The sequence below is a fragment of the Armigeres subalbatus genome, chromosome 2, assembly GCF_024139115.2.
Source record: "Armigeres subalbatus isolate Guangzhou_Male chromosome 2, GZ_Asu_2, whole genome shotgun sequence".
In the NCBI taxonomy this organism is placed as follows: domain Eukaryota; kingdom Metazoa; phylum Arthropoda; class Insecta; order Diptera; family Culicidae; genus Armigeres; species Armigeres subalbatus.
This window is the reverse complement of record NC_085140.1, coordinates 464,605,108-464,623,852: the sequence shown is the minus strand read 5'-3', so window position 1 is coordinate 464,623,852 and position 18,745 is coordinate 464,605,108. Positions and strand designations below refer to the sequence as shown.

The following is an 18,745-nucleotide window of genomic DNA, read 5'->3' as shown; positions in this document are numbered from 1 at the left end:
TAAGATAAACATTTCAGGTTGACCGTTCGCAGATTGGCCAGTGTTTAGTGCTGTTGTCATGGATTCTATGAACTTGCGATTATTCTGTTGGTTGCGGTAGTGGTTAATTTTGGAGGACGGCGAGGAGTTAAGGTAGTTGTAGGCACTTTACTTGCCTAACAAACATTACAGGATTTTATTATAGACACTATAGGTTCCATAGACGAGCTGAGGCGAAGGCGAGTTTAGCCAAACGAACTGTCAGTTAGTGTAGCCAAACGAGCATGACGTAACGATTGCAATCCATGCAACGGAGCGTGTGACGTCAAATTCGCGTGGTACACTGTGAAAAAGTGGAAAAACACACTTAATCGAAATGACCCAACCGTGCCTGCGCTCGTCTATGGAACCTATAGTGTCTATAGATTTTATATATTTTTTAATTTGCATGGCCATTTTCGGCCAGTAGAAGCTTTGTTGGAGTTTTTGTGACGTTTTGTCAAAGCCTAGATGTGCCGCAGTAGGAAGATCGTGGCATCGACGGATTGGTTCCAGTCGTAATGGCGCGGGAACAATTTCCTTCCATCTATGAGACCGTAGACCCATCTCATCAGTCAACACGCAGTTCTTGTATAATCTTCCTGAAATAATCCTGAAGTCGGGAAAATTTTGCGGATTCGCCTTCACTTTCTCCCTGAGGTCCTCGAACCACGGATCGGTGATATCTGTGGAAAGCGCACAAACCTTGTCGATTCGACTGAGACAATCTGGCACAACGTTGCGATACTTGATGTTCATGTTAAACGCGTTCAGGCGGAGGAACCAGCGTTCCATAAGTGGTGATGGATTTTCCATAGTCTTCAAGTACATGAGGCTTGAATGATCGCAGTATACTGTGAATTACCTTCCTTCAATACAACCCCTGAATTTTTCCACTGCTCTAATCACGGCTAAACATTCTCGTTCAGTGACCGAGTATTTGCGTTCAGTGGGGGTGAGTTTTTGTGAGAACTAGGCGATTACACGTTTTTGCCCTCCTGATTCTTGCATTAGAACCTGAGACGAGACCTGCAAAGACGCTGCTTCTTTTCTCTTGTTTTGACACTTGTTCTTCTTTTCATCACAGTTGACCATCGAGTTTCAACTGTTTACTTGACTGTTTCACCTAAGCCCCAGGTGGACCCTTCTGAGCACAATAAAAGTGTATCCAATTCACGAAATAGTTAATTCATTTTCAAAAGGATTTTTATACCGGGAACAAAACACAGGTTTATTACTGATTATTAACAAGCTAAACGGAAGGTTTGGAATACTCGTTAAAGTAAAAAAGTCTTGGTAAAACAAAAATGATGTGGAATATTTTATTTGGGATACCAATACTTTCACTCAAAAAGCTGCTGGTTGCACCTGACAGTTCGTGACAGCAGTTGACTGGCAGCAGCTGAAGTTACATTTTTTCCTCTTTGCAGGTCTCGTCTCAGATTAGAACAGCTCCGATTGCGATGTCAGTGGCGTCGCATGCAACTGCGAATTTCTTCGAGTAATCCGGTGTGCATAAAACTGGTGCAGTGCAGAGCGCCTGTTTCAGAGAGTTGAATGCTACTTCACAGTCTTCATTCCATTTGAACTTCGTCTTGATTCCTGTCTGACTTGATAGAGGTGCAGCTATTTTCGCAAAATCGCGAATAAAACGTCTGTACCAGCCACACATACCAAGAAAGCGCTGCAGTTCCTTTCTCGACCCAGGTGTGGGGAAATTCTTAATTGCCTCCGTTTTCTCCTCATCTACCCTCCATCCATGTTCATCCAATATATATCCAAGGTATTTTATGCTGCGACGACAGAAGGTCAACTTTTCAGTGTTAATGGTTAAATCCGCCGCCTTGAGTCATTTTGCTATTTCTTTGAGTAGTGCTAGGTGATCTTCGAAGCTATCTGTGGCGATGACCAGGTCGTCTAGATAGACGAACACCTTAGGTTCTAGAGAGTGAGTGCTAGTAATGGACCCCGTGCGTATAATGGACCCCCTGAACAAAAACCGAGAGTTTACGCTTGAATCTACAATTTCCTGCAAACTTCCATAGGATAAAGTTGCTTCACTTATCAGGGTAGTAGTTCCATCCAATTGTTTTGCACTGGGAGACTGGAATTTAGTTATATTAACTAATTTATGAATGTAAACGCGCTAGAGGGTCCATTACTAGCACAGAAGGGGGGGTCCATAATATGCAACAGGAACATGTGGAAATGGAACATGTGAATCAAATGGAGGGACCATAATACGTATGTAAACAAACTCGATGTTGCGTATTATGGACCCGGGGGTGGCCATAATAGGCAACCTGGCTACATACTTTTAAAATACATATTTTAGTAGTAAAAATGAATGTTTTACCATGTGTTATGTACGAAACGCGATGCTGATACCTGTTGATTGTCATCTAGTGCTGCAGAATGGCAATTTGTCATGAGTCTTACTCTAGCGAAGCGATTGAAGTAAGTTTCCGTCGTTAAGGGGTCCATTACTAGCACTCACTCCCTAATCGTCTAGTGGAATTTTCCAGAAGGCTGCTTCGAGGTCTATGGAAGACAGAAAACGAGATCCTCCTAGATTGTTCATTATGGAAGCAATGTGTGGGATTGGGTAAGCTTCTTGGATTATAATGCTGTTGAGTTTTCTTGCGTCCAGGCATAGTCGCATCGATCCATCTTTCTTCTTTACGGCTACTACGGGGTTATTCCATGGACAACAGCTTGCTTCATCAATTACGTCCATGCTTAGCATCCTGTCAACTTCTTTGTTTAGGTCGTTCAACAAGAACTTGGAGATAGAGTTATATTTCACCTTGAAAGGCGTTGTTGTGCCTGTATCGATCTTATGATGGTAAACATTGGTTCACCCTAGCTTTCCGGTGTTTTTGGAAGAAGGTAACAAACTTATTGTATCTTGCAGGGCTTGCTTTTGCTCCTTGGTCAGTGGCTTTGTTTTGGTGTCAGCTTCCTCTACCGTAAATTCTGCTTCACACGCAACGATTTTTATCCCAAACAAATTCCAGAAACTCATACCTAGTATGAATGTCTCTGGAAGAGATTCCACGCATACTATGGGAACTACTGACTTTTTGTTGTTGTATTCAAGAGGAACGAAGGCGTAAAAAGAAACTGGATGAAGAGTGTTGTCAGCTGTTCTGATGGTTCCGTGAACAGGATACTTTGTGATGTTAAGCTCTGACATTATGAGAAGTAGGTTTTTTTCCCATTAAACAACTGGTTGCTCCGCTGTCCAATAAAGCCCGATGAGTTTTCCCCATGATGCATACGTCTGCATATGGGCGATTATCACCTGCTGTTAAGTCGAAGATAATGGAGCTCACGTGACGGAAGTGAGGAGTTTCTTGTAGTGAAGGGATACTAGCATGAGACGGAGTATCCATCCCCTTCATTGAGGGAACCCCGTCCTGGCGTTTCCTTGATCAGCAGGAATAGTTGCCTCCGGAATAGCTTGTGACATTCTGGCGACACAGTCCGGACAATTTTGAGAGGTGAAACCCTTTTCCCACATCTGTAGCAGAAGAAGAACGTTTTTGGGTTCTGACATGACATGAAAGTGTGGCCTCGCTGTTGACATTGCCAACATGCAATTTTATCTTCTGTCCTTTGGTTATAGGGAAACTGGTTTTGATTCAACGACCAATTGGTTTGTGTCCTTATTGCGTTGACCTCGTAGTCCTGTCCTAAAGGTTCCATTCCTGCGGTCTGAATCGCTTGCGTTGATGCGTTGGTAGAAGGCTCTGTTGTTCCTGTGTACGGGGCGATATTCAGTTCTTCTTCTTCGATGACATTCCCTCGTTGAGGTCGCATAGGGTGTAATGGATTCGAGGATGATTGTAGAGGCATCGATCGTGACGATCTGTTTAGCGTTGGCGTAGCAAATCTCGGTTCCATCGATACGGATCGTGGTATTTGTGCAGATTTGAGCCTCTGCGAAAAGGTTTTAGAGTTGTCATAGTCTTTGCATACTGTTGTGAACGGCATCTCATATAATCACCTGAAATAATAAATTGAATTACTCTGAAATGTTAACAAATACCTGCAAAAACAAATTGTAACTTACCTTGTTCACCTTACCTCCAAAGTCATGCTAGACACACTCACATGAAGACACGAATTACACAATCTCAGTTGAATACAAACCATCGAACAGTAAAGTAAACGCTCGTTCTTTAACGCGGTCCGAAAACTACTTCTAACCGTCGGGAATCCACTTGCCGCACTGCAAGTGTCCTGTTCAGAACAGAGACCAATTCGGCGAAATTCTAGCAAATTTACTCCCGTAACATTGGTGCCGAATCCCGGGAGGAGGTTGCTGTGTGTTGGGCTAACCTCAACACCACGTGTGGAGAAAGCTATCACGTCGTCTACATCGTTTTCGATACCCCAGCGGTACGAAACTGGTCCTATCGTCGGTTGCAGCAGCACCATCAGTTTATTGCCGCCTATCTGCATCAGAGAGTCGATATCGCATCGTCGCCGGTTAGTGCTAAGCACGTGCTCCCGTCGATTCATCGTCATCGTCGTCAACAAGTGCACACTAGAATCATATCGTCGTCGTCATCATCACTGAACGGACAATAGCAACGGACAGTATCCAGTCGTCGCCGTTGTTGCAGTCTTACCTGTCGGTCGCAAGAAATCATCATCGTCATCTGCTATTTGTGCCTTCTCATCGAATCATCACCATCGCCCGCAAGTGCAATAGGGTAAGTGCACTCATAGTGGAGCATTGTCATCATCATCGTCGTAACGTCGTCATCCATCGGAGCAGTAGCAGTTGTTTGGATCGTATTTCTTCGTCTGCCGCCGTAGCACGGAAGGTACTCAGACCCTAAGGAGAAGTTGGGGTAAGGTTGTAGCAGGTAGCAGCAAACACAGGTACTTGACTTCTTTTTTTCGGTGAAGGGTTTGGCCAAAATGACGCCCCCAAAGAAGGCGACTAAGCAAACAAAATTGAAAATTCTGTATCGTCGGCGGACAAATATTTTGGGTTCCGCAAATTTAATAAAATCGTTTGCTGACACGTTCGATGCCACAAAAAATGATCAGTTACCCGTACGCATTCAACGACTTGATGCGTTGGGGCAAGAATTTGAGGAAACACAAGATGAAATTGAGATTCTTGAAGATGCAGAAGAAGAGTTTTTGCAAGAAAGGGAAGAATTTCAAACCCTTTACTTTGAATTGAAGGCTTCGTTACAGGGTAAACTTCCCGTACAAGCACCCGTACCTCCGCCACCCCCTCCTGCTCAACCATTATTGGCTTCCGTCCCCATTACGTCGAGCGTTCGTTTGCCTGAAATAAAATTGAAGGAGTTCTCTGGGAATCTCGATGATTGGGTGTCATTCCGCGATCTTTTCGTCTCGCTAATTCATTCGAGCGTACAACTAACGGCTGTACAAAAAATGCATTATTTGCGAGCTGCACTTTCTGGCGAAGCAGCTCGCCTCATATCATCGTTCGAGATTTCCGCTAACAATTATCTCGTAGCGTGGAACTTGTTGAAAGAACGCTTCGAAAATTCAAATTTTCTGGTAAAGCGGCACATGTCTGCATTACTTACGATTCCTACTCTGAGAAAAGAGTCTGCACAGGGACTTGCAGATCTTGCTGATGAGTGCCATCGTCACGTACAGTTGCTGGATAAACTCGAAGGTGCTGAGAATCATTGGAATTCCTTTCTAGTTGAAAAATTGAGCCAATGTCTTGATGCTGTTACACTCCGTGAGTGGGAGACACTTGTTTCCGATGAAGAAGACTACCCGAAGTACAAAGACCTCCTCGAGGTTATCCATAGAAGATCGCGGATAATCCAAACGCTTAAGCTCTCCCAATCGGCAAATACCCTATCCAAGGCAAGCCAAGTCACTGTTCGTTGTTTCCGACAATGTGCTCCAAGTGTGGTAGCTGCAAGCAGGCACACTTCCCGTTTCAGTGTGAACAATTCCGAATGCTCTCCCCCCAATAACGGTTTGAAGTCGCGAAGAAACACGGGCTGTGTATTAATTGCGCATCAAGCAAAGAATTGCACCAGCGGTTCCTGCAAGAGATGCGACAAGAAGCATCACGTTGGTACATTTTCCGCCTCTCTCATCGGCTTCTGGTTCATAACCAGTGGCAACTACAAGGCAGCTAGTAGCTGCGAACAAACCCGCTGAAGCAAACACTTTGGCGCCTCGTCAATTGTCGCATTTCGTTCCGAATCATATCGAAAGCTCTCCGTCGGAAGGGCCCGCGGTCGCCTCACCACCTGTCACGTCGTCGTTTCGTTCGCAGTTGTCGCGCGGTCATCCTTTCCCAAATTCGTCGTTTACGTCGGTTGATTTCGTTTCTCCATCCACCTCTTGTCAAAGTGCAGAAGTGAACACCCAATTCTGGCAGTCAACGGTTATTCTGTCAACAGCAGTGATAAAGGTGAAAGATGCAGACAACCAGTACGTTCACGCCAGAGCCCTGTTAGACAGTGGTTCACAGCCAAGTTTTATTTCCGAAGCATTATGTCAAAAGCTTCGTTTGAAGCGGACCAAGTTGAATTCGCCAGTTAGTGGCATCGGACAATCCATCGTCAACGTCCGCTACGCTGTGAAACTATCGAACGCTTCTCGTTTTGAATCCTTCAACGCCGAACTGGACTGCCTCGTGCTGCCGAAGCTTACCGTCTCGCTGCCGGGACACCACATTGATATCTCTTGTTGGAGGATCCCAAGGCATCTCCCACTCGCTGATCCACAATTCAACATCAGTCAAGGTGTGGATATCATTATTGGAGCTGCTCTGTTCTTCGATCTTCTCCAACACGAGCAGATATTTATCACTCCTGGTTATCCTAAGCTACAAAAAACGGTTCTGGGATATATCGTCTGTGGAAAACTAGAACAGCCAATGAATGAAACCACAAAAACGCAGACTTGCCACATTTGTGTCGAAGACAGACTCGATACGCAGCTTCAGCGGTTTTGGGAGATTGAAAATTTTGATGATGGTAAGGCTTTAACTCCAGATGAACAACTTTGCGAAGATCACTTCCAAAATACCATCGCTCGTGATGAGACGGGCCGATACGTCGTACGACTTCCGCTCAAGGAAGAAAAGGTGTCGATGCTTGGAGATTCGTATACCTCGGCGCTCCGGAGATTCCAACACATGGAGAAAAGATTTGTCGCAGATGAAGATCTCCGTCGCAGTTATACAGAGTTCCTGGAGGAGTGTGAGAGGTTGGGTCACATGGAGCCGGTTTCCGTCGCGCCGCGTAGCTCACAGTTTTTCTTATCCCACCATGCCATCCAGCGCCCAGACAGTACTCCCACCAAAACACGGGTGGTATTTGACGGTTCCTGTCGTGGAGCAGCCTCGCTATCGCTGAATGAAGCACTCTACGTCGGACCAACGGTTCAGCCAACCCTCCGTCCGTCTGCCACGATTTGTCATAACAGCTGATGCAGAAAAAATGTTCCGGCAGATATGGGTCCACCCCGATGACCGGCAATTTCAGCAAATTCTCTGGCGTGGAAAGCAATCGAAACCTATCCGTACTTTCCAATTGAAAACTGTCACGTATGGTCTTGTAAGTTCGCCATTCCATGCTGCACGCGTGTTAAAACAACTGGCCATCGACGAAGGACTGCACTTTCCACTGGCGGTACCAGCGATACTGACAGGTACCTACGTAGATGACGTCATCTTCGGACATGACGACCACGATACAATGGTCGAAACATGCAAGCAGCTGACGGAAATTATGAAGTCCGCTGGTTTTCTACTTCGAAAGTGGGCTTCGAACTATTCAACAGTTGTCACTTTAATAAAGACCAAAAAAAAAAAATATTCAACAGTTCTAAGCAACGCTCGATGACCGGCAATTTCAGCAAATTCTCTGGCGTGGAAAGCAATCGAAACCTATCCGTACTTTCCAATTGAAAACTGTCACGTATGGTCTTGCAAGTTCGCCATTCCATGCTGCACGCGTGTTAAAACAACTGGCCATCGACGAAGGACTGCACTTTCCACTGGCGGTACCAGCGATACTGACAGGTACCTACGTAGATGACGTCATCTTCGGACATGACGACCACGATACAATGGTCGAAACATGCAAGCAGCTGACGGAAATTATGAAGTCCGCTGGTTTTCTACTTCGAAAGTGGGCTTCGAACTATTCAACAGTTGTCACTTTAATAAAGACCAAAAAAAAAAAAAAATATTCAACAGTTCTAAGCAACGCTCCCGAAGAGTTATGGGAGACTTCCGCAGAATTAGAGGTCGATCGTTCGCAGGCAGTTAAAACCTTAGGGTTGTTGTGTTTCCCCCAGCGGGACGTATTCAAATTCAAAGTTCCTGCTCTCCCAGAACTGGATGTCGTGACTAAACGAATTGTGGTTTCCGAGATGTCTCAACTTTTCGATCCACTCGGGCTCCTCGGACCAGTGGTAGTGAATGCCAAGATGTACATTCAATCTCTTCGGACATGACGACCACGATACAATGGTCGAAACATGCAAGCAGCTGACGGAAATTATGAAGTCCGCTGGTTTTCTACTTCGAAAGTGGGCTTCGAACTATTCAACAGTTCTAAGCAACGCTCCCGAAGAGTTATGAGAGACTTCCGCAGAATTAGAGGTCGATCGTTCGCAGGCAGTTAAAACCTTAGGGTTGTTGTGTTTCCCCCAGCGGGACGTATTCAAATTCAAAGTTCCTGCTCTCTCAGAACTGGATATCGTGACTAAACGAATTGTGGTTTCCGAGATGTCTCAACTTTTCGATCCACTCGGGCTCCTCGGACCAGTGGTAGTGAATGCCAAGATGTACATTCAATCTCTCTGGGCAGCTGACTTGTCGAGGGATGCTGAGCTTGCAGAAGACGCAGCAGTGTGATGGAAAAAGTACCGTAAAGACATTACAGAGCTTCTATTGTTGGAAGTTCCACGACGAGTTCTATGGAACACCAACAGCAATTACTTGATTCATTGTTTTTGTGACGCCTCGCAAAAGGGATACGGATTTTTTTTTTTTTTTTTATCTTTATTAAAGTGATTTTTTAATTTGAAATTAAGTTCATCACTAGTTTCTTAATATAAAGAGAAGTAGGGCTTATATGAAGCCCCCTTCGCGCCCAACCAAGGGGTCGCGCCAAAGTTCTAGTAGCTAACTAAATGTTTTCGGTTCAAAAGTTTTTAAATATTCCACACTCATACAAAAATCCAAAACCCGCTTCTTTCTTAATTACCTATCTACAATCTTGCTACTACCAGAGAGTGAATAATTTGTTTGCTTGAGCGGGGTTTTCCGGTTGGATATGTTCATCGTCTACGTGCAAGCGTACCTGTATTACAGCGATGAACTCCCGTGTGTTGCCGAGAATTAATTATTTTTAATCTACCTTTGCTGCTTTTGGTTCTTTTCGGTTAGCTGTTAGGTGCCTATGATAAAGCATCGTTGTAGGTATAGAAAAGAAAACAAGAGCTGTGGCGTGTCGTGTAGGTAATTACAATTGTGCATGGTATATAACTTATGTTTTTGGTCGTTCGAGATACGTTTTTAAAAAAAAACTAAACAATCGACCTGTCTGCTCGAGTGAAGAAATACGAATGAATTTTATTGTTAACTAATTATTATGGAACCTAGCTGGGGAATACTTTATGCTGATACTGGTAAGAACCATCAATCATGGGCGTCGGTCGCGGCTCCAATAACACCGGTGCGGAATGTGCAAGGTGTTGGTCTCCGGTTACGTCCGGTCCAATGTGGCTAGCTTAGAGTTGGACGCTAACAGTTGCTGTTCCAGCAATTTGACTCTGGTTGCATTTACGTCCGTAACTGGCCCCTCCTTGAAGTCCGAAACGTCCTCGTTTCCGGTTGGTTTGGCACGTTGCTTCTCATGGAAAATTTTTCTGCTCATATAAAATAAAATGGTGATTATAATGGCAAGCAGGCTGACGCCTGATAAAGACATTAACGTTAGTACGACAGAATTCATGGTTTTTCTTAGAGAATCCAGATGATGTCTATTGTTGATGTGGATTTTTTCGAAACTCATCTCAGGCTCTAGGTCTTTAATTTGGATGTCCAAACCGTCCAGTGGAACGATTGATAACTGACCTGTTTTATACCATTCTTTGTTGGTGAATTCCAACCCATCGATATAGATAGTACAGTTATGGTATTCTATTAAAAATGTGCCAGTTAGAGTTCTGTTATGTATTCCACAAGAAGTAATGATCTCTTGGTTTTTGATTTGCTTGACGACCAAATGATTTGGGGTTAATGGTTTTACCACCGATACTTGGCTTACTTCCTTAAATGAGCAGTTTGCTGGTTTTCCGTTGAGAAGCATTGAGAAACAGCCATCGTTTGTCGAGTTTTGAAGGTTTTCCAAGCTACAGATGTGGTTGCGTCCTATTTCCTGGCAGGGTTTGTTGATGAAGTAGAGATTGAAATCGTTGATGATTGCTATGGTTGCCGGTACCTTCAGCGTCCTATCTTTAATTATCAAAGGTTCTAGTAAGAGAGTTTTATAGGCAAGAGTTTCGAGCGAGGGAATTTCAATTACAAAAATAATCTTAGTTTCATTATGGAAGCTGCTTATTTCAAGGAATTCGTACATTTGATCTACGGTTTCTACGTTAAGCTTTTGGGTTTCAAATTGTTGTATTATAATTTTTAATTCATCAGGAGTCAAAATATCTTTGGAAATAACTCTTAATTTGGCTAGCTGTACTATTTCAAAAATGGTTCTAAAGTGATCATTTACATTATCAATTAAAATATTGGTTTTTAGAATGTCTTGTAGAATTATCAAATTTTTCGCTACACCTGAACTAGTTCGTGAATCTATTAGACTTCGTTTGATTTGATCATGGTCCTTTTCTAACTGTCTGATAATTCTATTCATCCTATCTTGAAGTTGGCTATTGATTTGGACTTGTTCGTTATTTTCGTTTATCAAAATTTTGTTATTGGACTCTAACTTTCTGATATTCTCCGAAATTTTTATTAGATCATTATCGTCCAGATTGCCTGTAATTTGTTTTAGAGTAGAACCGAGAAAATTGAACAATCCTCGTCTGTTTCTATGTCTTGGCATTAGGTTGTGAAACAGAGTTTGAGTATTGCTAAATTTTGACTCAAGCATTTTGGTTATATCTGTATAATTTTCAAAACTTTTGATTCCTTGGAGGATAATTTCGAGCTTTGCAAGAATTGGTTCGTATCGTTTCAAGTCAATTGTGTGGTAAATTTGATGCTTCCCAATTTTTACAAAGGTTTTCCCAATGTCTAGTGTTAATAAACCAGGATTTCGTTGGAGATCGGTTATTTGGATGCTAGGGGAGGATCTTGCTGTAGATGAAGAGATGATCACGGCGAAAATGATGAGCGTGGTAGCCTTCATAATGTTGTCCTAAAATTAGAAAAACTTTCATTAGTGAAAATAACTAAATTTATTCTGGTTTAGTACGATAGCTTAAAGCAAAGATGGATTATTTAGAATGGAATTTGTATAGTGATAGGGTTTAATTGGATTAGTGCTAGCAGGTCGACTATCTGGTTTAGGAGTTATTGCGATTTGTAATTAAGCTTGGAAAAGCAAGTGCTGGGATATGTCCAAGCAGTACGTTCTGCGTAAAGGAATATTCTTACAGTATTGTATATAGTTAGCCTTTCACTTGAAGTATTCCTATTCTCTGATTTGACGAAGGGCTTCTTTATGTAACTTCCTTTGATTTTCATCAAGGAACGTCTGTTGCCCGTCCTCGGCGACTACTACGTTATCCTGTCTCTTGTTTTTTACTCCGTGTCGTTTGGTGAACGCCAGTTGACCTACATCCAGAGGTGGGGGGTTTTCTCGAATTTGGTTTCTTTGAGCATTTTGGTTACGTTTTTTTTTTTTTTTTTTAAACTTTATTAATGTGTTTTTTTAATTCTAGGATTAAGTTCAACACAGGGATGAAAGGGAACTGGAGGAGTTCCCTTTGCGGGCCAACCTTGGGTCCCGCCGATGGTGATTTAGTAGTGCAGAATATAAGAGAGGGTCGACCGGAGGGGCCGCCCTGCGTGCCAGCCAAGGGCATCGCCATTTGTTATTAAACTATTTAATCCTAACATTTTAAAATTTTGTCGTAAAGTGAAATAATAAAAATGTATGCACAGATGAAAACAATTAAAATAAAACAGAAACACTTAAGACGATGGTACACAATCCGAGTTGGATACGGGTGATCGACGTGGGTAGGGTCATTTTGGTCCTGGTCAGTCCTGTGGGGGTTGACTTCCTACTTTGCCTTCCTTAAATATGCATTCCCCTGGTTCCTGTAGATCCGTGTTGTGATGTTCTGCTGTGATGTTACTGATGCGCTGTTCTCCGGTGGTAATGTTTTGCCCCTGAAGGGTTGAAGTTGCAGTTGAGGCCTTATCCGTTAAGTCCTCGCCAATGTTTGCCAATTTGACAGAGATCCTTTTATTTTTCGACCTTTCTTCGATGAAAGGATCAGAACGCCACTTGTTGAGTGTGACGATATTCAGAATCCGAAAAATTCGGAGGGAGCCTGAAAAATGCTCGAAGGCTTTTTATCGATGTCCTTCAATAAAGGAGTGGAAAAAAATTCGAATGCGAATTGGCATGGCATGTATGTTGGTTTGGCGAGGTACAGTTACAGATAGGGAAGGTCGAAGCCCCCCCAGCCGAAACGGAACAATGATCGCTGGGGGGGTGGGTCTTATATTTAGGAAATGCCCGTTCGCCTGATATAAAAGGCCTCATTCCCGAGGCTTCATGTTGTGAGCTGTCGGGATGCTAAACTTCGTGGAATAAACGGGCATCCTTCAGGAAGCAAAAGATGGCGGCCATTGCAGCTTCGTCATCCGCCAGTGCGTCCCGAATGCTACCTGGAATTCCGTAGAGGTTTCGGGGGTAGTCATATTTGGGGCACCGACAGATGAAGTGCTCTACGCTGTTTTCCGTGTCGCATAGTTCACAAGTGGACCGGAAAGGGCCCCCGCCAAAATTGTGAGAAACCCTTGTGTGGCCTGTTCGGAGTCTAGAGATGACCTGCTGTTCTTTCTGGGTGGCTGGTTCATTCCAGGAGTCGGTGGTTCCTTGATTTTCCTGAGGAAGAGCCACCTGTTGCTGTTCCATATCCGAGCCCAGTCCTGGCCGACGACGCTCTTCGTCCATTTCTTAACGTCGGCCAGCGGGACGGAACGCGTGTATAGCAGGCCTTCATGTCCGACACAAGCCAGGGCGTCAGCTTCGTTGTTTCCCCTGATACCGCAATGGCCGGGGATCCAGGCAAAGGTGGTACCTGGTATCATTCCAGATAGAATTCCCTGGATCCAGGGGTGCTTGGGTGTCTCGCTTTGGAGAGCAGAAACCACGCTTGCAGAGTCGGTGAGGACCACGATTGGTTTATTTGCTGGGGTAGTGGCCGCAACAAAGACAGCGGCGGCTTCAGCGGAAAAGATGTTGCACTGGCGTGGCAGGCTCTCCGACCTGGCCAGATTGGGTCCGTAGACTCCGAAGCCGACTCCTCGGCTGGATACAGAGCCATCAGTGTACCGGATTTCGCTGTTCCGGAAACGTGTTGCGAGCAGTTCTGAAACGGACCGCCGGAGTTCCTCAGTGTTGTCTCCCCTTTTGAACCGCGAGGCGATGGTGTGGTCGATTTTTACTGAGGGCGTCAGCCAGCCCTTCGCTCCGTGCCAGTGAACCCGCGCCACTGGGGGGAGACTGGTACCGGCTACACTTCTCAGGATCCGGTCAGCCTCATCGAGGAGAGGGATCCTGACATCGCCTGAGGTAGAGGCAGCGAAAGAGGCGGCTTTGCGGCAGATGGCCATTAAGATACGGTGCCGGAAAGGGAGGATGCCAGCGTCAACACATGAAGCTTCAGCCGGGGTGGACGGGAGTAAACCAGAAGCTGTCCGGACGTAGCTGTTAAAAACAGGCGATAGGATGTTGATTAGGCTTCTGTAGGCAGGGCATGTAAGCTCTAGGCCATAGAGCAGGCGGCTGTCAATGATGGCTTGCCCGACGTTAAGCCTCGTGCTCCTGTTGTTGGTGCGGTGCTTTTTGGAGAGGGTTTTGATGAGGTTAACGCGGGGTTTGCAGGCTTCCTTAACCGCTCGGAAGTGCGGTAAAAAGGAAAGCTTCCGGTCGATGTCGACACCAAGAACACGGACGATCTTCCGGTTGGGGATGGCCTCCGAGCCGAGTTTAATGGATGGCCCCGCTAGCTGGTGCCGCCCGCTGCACACGTGTCCCCGGACACATTTACCGGCGTTGAGTACAAAACCGACGGAAGAAGCCCACCGAAGAATGGTGGTAACTGCCGCTTGGGTTCTAATCCTGGTTCTTCCGGGTGTACTTCCAACGACAACCAACAGGATGTCGTCTGCGTATACAAATACGTAGACATTTGCAGGCAGAGAGTTGAAGACCCCGTCCATAGCGATAAGGAATAATGTTACCGCTAGGACCGACCCTTGGGGGACGCCGGTTTCTTCGGGATACTCGTTGGATGCAGTGCCCTGATGAGCACCTGGAAGGTTCGTCGAGAGAGGAAGTTTTTGATGAATGCAAGCATGTTGCCAGTGATCCCCCAGTCTTGTAGCTTTCTGAGGACCAATGGGGTCCAGGTCCGGCTGAAAGCTTTGGCGATGTCAAGTGACACTAGGTCAACATGCTTGCCTTCCTCGTACGCCTCTTGGAGCACACTACCCAGGTTGGCAAAATAGGTGCTGGTGCCATATCCTGGGCGGAAAGCGTGTTGACGATGGCCTAACCTTCCGTCCGCTTCCAGTTTTTCCCTAAGCCGCCGATTGACCATCCTTTCGACAGTTTTGGACGCGCACGAGGTCAGGGAAATTGGCCTAAATTTGGAAGCGTCGCGGCTGTTAACACTACTCTTCGGGATGGGGATGACATAGCTTTTCCTCCACTCGTCAGGAAAAGTGCGGTTTTCCCAAATGTTGTTGACGAGGTTCAGAAAAAGGGCCTTCGCGACCGGAGAGAGCCGTTTGATCATGGGATACCCCAACTCATCCGGCCCGGATGAGTTCCCTTTGCACTTGGCGAGCGCGTGGGCCAACTCTCCTGCTGAGAAGGGGTGGTTCAGCAGGCAGCCGGGGGGGTCCGCGGGAATAAGAGTGGTGTTGAGGTGAAGATTATGGGAAGTGATGTTTCTCTGGAAGTCTGCTGGGTACTGGGAAACAGCTACCAGGGAAGCAAAATAGTCGCCGAGAGCATTCGCGACTTGTGCAGGGTCAGAGATTGTGCGGTTGCCCTGATCGAGGTGGATTGGAGAACCCCTCGATTTCCCACTAATCGCGTTTACCCGCCTCCAAAGTTCGGCGGAGGTCTGGGACGGGTTGATGCTATCGATGAAATCCTCCCATTGCTTGGATTTTGCTTCCCTGATAATGATCTTACACTGTCGGTGTTTCTCCTTATACAGATCTAGGGCGTCAGGCCTGAGAGGGTGGTTGGGACTTAACTTTCTCAAAGCCCGAAGGGCTTTTCGCCTGGCCTTAACCGCACGCCGAGTTTCCTCGGACCACCATCTAAGGGCGCGACGGCCGGGACGGCCGCTAGACCGTGGGATGGCATGCTGTGCTGCGACAAGGACCATGTTGGTGAAGTCGGAAATGGACGATGGAGGTTGGTCCGCGCAGGCCGTTGACGTGGCGCGCTCGTACTCCTCCCAGTCCGCTTCATCGTATTTCCAACGGGGTCGCTTAACTTCCACAGGAGGGGATGCGTTGGTGGAGATCTGGATCGGGTAGTGGTTACTACCGTATAGGTCGGTGCTGGCTTCCCAGGAGAAACGCGACAGAACGGACCTACTTACCGCGGATACGTCGATGGCAGTTGCGGAGTGCCCGTTGAAAAATGTAGGAGCCCCGTCATTGAGAGTGACGAGGTCGCCTTCTTGGAACGCATCGGCTAGGACGGAGCCGCGAGGGTCGGCACTTGACCCTCCCCACATGGGGTGGTGGGCGTTCATGTCCCCGAGGAGGAGTAGGGGGGATGTAGCATTTTCGATCAAATTTCTTACCTTTCTTCTGACGGCGGGGAAGGCGCCGCAGGGGATGTACAAATTGATGATCGTGATAGGCAAAGCTCCATGTAGCCGGACACCGACAGCCGGCAGGTCCTCATCGATATCGAGGACATCGAAGGGGATGTCCACCAGCACCCCGATAGCTACGGAGTGCCTAAAATTGTTCCCAACCTTGCTGGTCCAACGGTACTTGCCTCCGAGCGTTCGGTCCATGAGGGCGTCGGAAACTCGGTTCACCTCTTGGAGAGCGATGGTCCATGGTGGGCTGTGGTGCACCAGCAGCTCAAGGTTCGGAAGGTTGTTCCAGTACCCGTTGATGTTCCATTGGAGGCAGTACTTAACTTCCAGCGGGAGGGCCGGGGTTGGGAAAGGGGACGATAAAGAAGGGGGAGTGTTTCTTACCGTACCTGGAGGAATCCTGGACGGGCCGGAGCCGATGGAAGAGGATGATCCACTGGCTGGCCCGGAGCTCAGTGCGTCAAGGGGTGACGACGAGGAAGAACTGGAACCACTGGACGATACATTGTGTGGCCGGGTGGAGCCGGCTCGGCTAGTACCGCTTAAAGTGGGAGAAGAGCCACGGAGGTGGGACTTATCACCCGGGTTGGAGTGCCCGGGGAGCCCAGGACGCTGAAACTGTTGGGACTTATGGCCCGGGTGGAGGTCCCCGGGTTGCCCGGAACGCGGCCTTGGAAGGAGGGAGAGGTTTGTGGTGACTTGAAGATGTTGGCTTTGCGCTTGCAGCTTGCATCCCACGTCGTCCGTCGGGGAATAAAAGAGCGTCCCAAGAACGCCAACAGGGAAACGCTTGCTTCCCTCGGAGTCCACCGGAGAAACAGCGGCTTGATACCTTGCGCTTGCTATGCTTGCAGGGGGATGATGCGTCCCTCTTCCGTCTATCCAATGGTGCCGGAGAGTGTTCCCCAGTTCCGGTGTGGGAATGACGTCCGCACTGGGGGGCCCCGACTACCAAAGAATCTGGACAGGCTCTTCTTTATTTCTTCGTCCTCTGGATGCCGAGGTCGGTCCGGTCGTTCCGGTTGGGTCTTGACGTCCGGTCTACCGGCGCCCCGACGATCCATTGTAATTCTTCGTCCTCGGCCTTTACCAGCCGCCGGGGTCGTTCCAAAGGTTCCGGTTGGGTTATAGCGTCCGGTCCAATGGTGCCTCGGCTACCTGGGTCCGACGTCGGCTCATTGGTGTTGGTGGTGTTCGAGATTTGTGGCACGTTGGAGGCTGTAACATTGGAGTTGAAGGTTCCAATTATTTAGCGGTAGAACCGCTGTTCTTGGCGTTAAGCCGTTGGGTTTTTGGGATACTCTTGGGCTCGGTGGTTGGATCTGGCGACGTGCTAGCGATATTCCTCTTCCCGGCGATCTTGAGGCCGGAAGTTTGAGGAGATATCCGCGCTTTAGTGACACTGGTGGGTGTCGAGTGTGCAGATCGTTCTGCTGTTGCCGATCGTTTCGGCGTAACGTCACCTGAGTTCACTCTCTCCTTGATGGGGTGAGAGGAAAACAAGGTCAGGGGAGATCCGAGAAGTATCTTGGGAGTCAGCTTTGGATAGGGTCTGAGGGGTGGGTTCGACTTCGGTAAAGGAGCTGTTAAGGGCAGGGCTGGGCCCTTCCGGTTTCTCGACGGACGTGAGTGTGTCGTCCATCAAGTCGATTTCATCAATTCCGATTGCTTGGGGAGTTGCTGCTGTTTGAAGGAGCTGGCTGTTTATAATTTTGTCCAGTTTATCTTGGAGCTCGGCATTCCTTCGGAGGCTTTCCTCCATCATGGCTTCCAGTTTTCGGATTCTCTCGTCCTTTTCGGCGAGGGCGGCAAGTAGTGTAGCCATAGTCGGTTGAATTGGTCCACTTTGCTGAGAGCTCTCTTCGGGCACCCGCCGCGCAGAGTTCCTCCTAGAGGTTTGACCTGCATTGGCGACTTCAGCGTACGTTGGCTCTCCACTCTTTTCCAGCTGCAGGATGCGTCGCGCTTCGGGGTAGGTACAGTCCCGGTCGACCTTTATCCGCTGGACATCGTTCTCCAATCTATACGCTGGGCAGGCTCTGCTTTTGCGGGGGTGCTGGCCACTGCTACACTTGGAGCAAAAGGGCGACAGGTCGCACCTTTTGTCCTCTGCGATCGGGTGGAAACCCGAGCAGTTCCCACACGTGGCTTTAGAGGCTTTACATCTAGTCTTTGTGTGACCGAAATCCCAACAGTTGAAGCACTGCATGGGAGACGGATAGTAGGGTCGAGTGGGGCACCTCAAGAAACCGAAAAAGATGTGTTCCGGTCTTGAGGTCCCGCTAAGCGTGATGACGAGGAGAGGGGTGTTCTCTCTTTGCTGGCCAGCATTCCTTGTGATCCGGTGGATCTGGATCACATTTTGATCTTTCAGTTCAGTTTCAGTCGGGGGGGTCGGGGGAGGGGAAGTACTTAGTGGAAGGGGAGGGGGGTTCCTGGTTCGCTCACTGCCGCAGGGGACGGATCCTGGTAACAATCTTCCGCGGGGGTTCAACCTCACCGCACAAACACTACACCAAACACGTGCTCCTACCTCTTCCCCGGTAGGGCAGCAGTACCCAGCACTGTATTTGCCTCTTCACTGGCAAAATATCGTCCCAACAAAATGGGCGATCCCCAGTTCACTTACGGTCAAAAGTGT

The 18,745-nt window shown here is 47.4% G+C and overlaps 1 protein-coding gene across 1 annotated transcript; it reads left to right on the top strand.

The window, feature by feature from the left end:
• The first annotated feature begins 4,950 nt into the window (after nucleotides 1-4,950).
• LOC134210543 (uncharacterized) lies at nucleotides 4,951-7,471 on the top strand. The gene is made up of 2 exons (XM_062686589.1): nucleotides 4,951-6,106; nucleotides 6,150-7,471. Exons 1-2 carry the CDS (start codon nucleotides 4,951-4,953, stop codon nucleotides 7,469-7,471), a joined length of 2,478 nt encoding a protein of 825 aa, XP_062542573.1.
• The last annotated feature ends 11,274 nt before the right edge of the window (nucleotides 7,472-18,745 follow it).

Excerpts from the sequence above, each read along its gene's own strand:
- LOC134210543 (XM_062686589.1), top strand. The coding sequence starts at position 4,951 with ATGACGCCCCCAAAGAAGGCGACTAAGCAAACAAAATTGAAAATTCTG. Across the intron at positions 6,107-6,149 it reads CGACAAGAAGCATCACGTTG|TGGCAACTACAAGGCAGCTA; the intron begins GTACATTTTCCG and ends GTTCATAACCAG.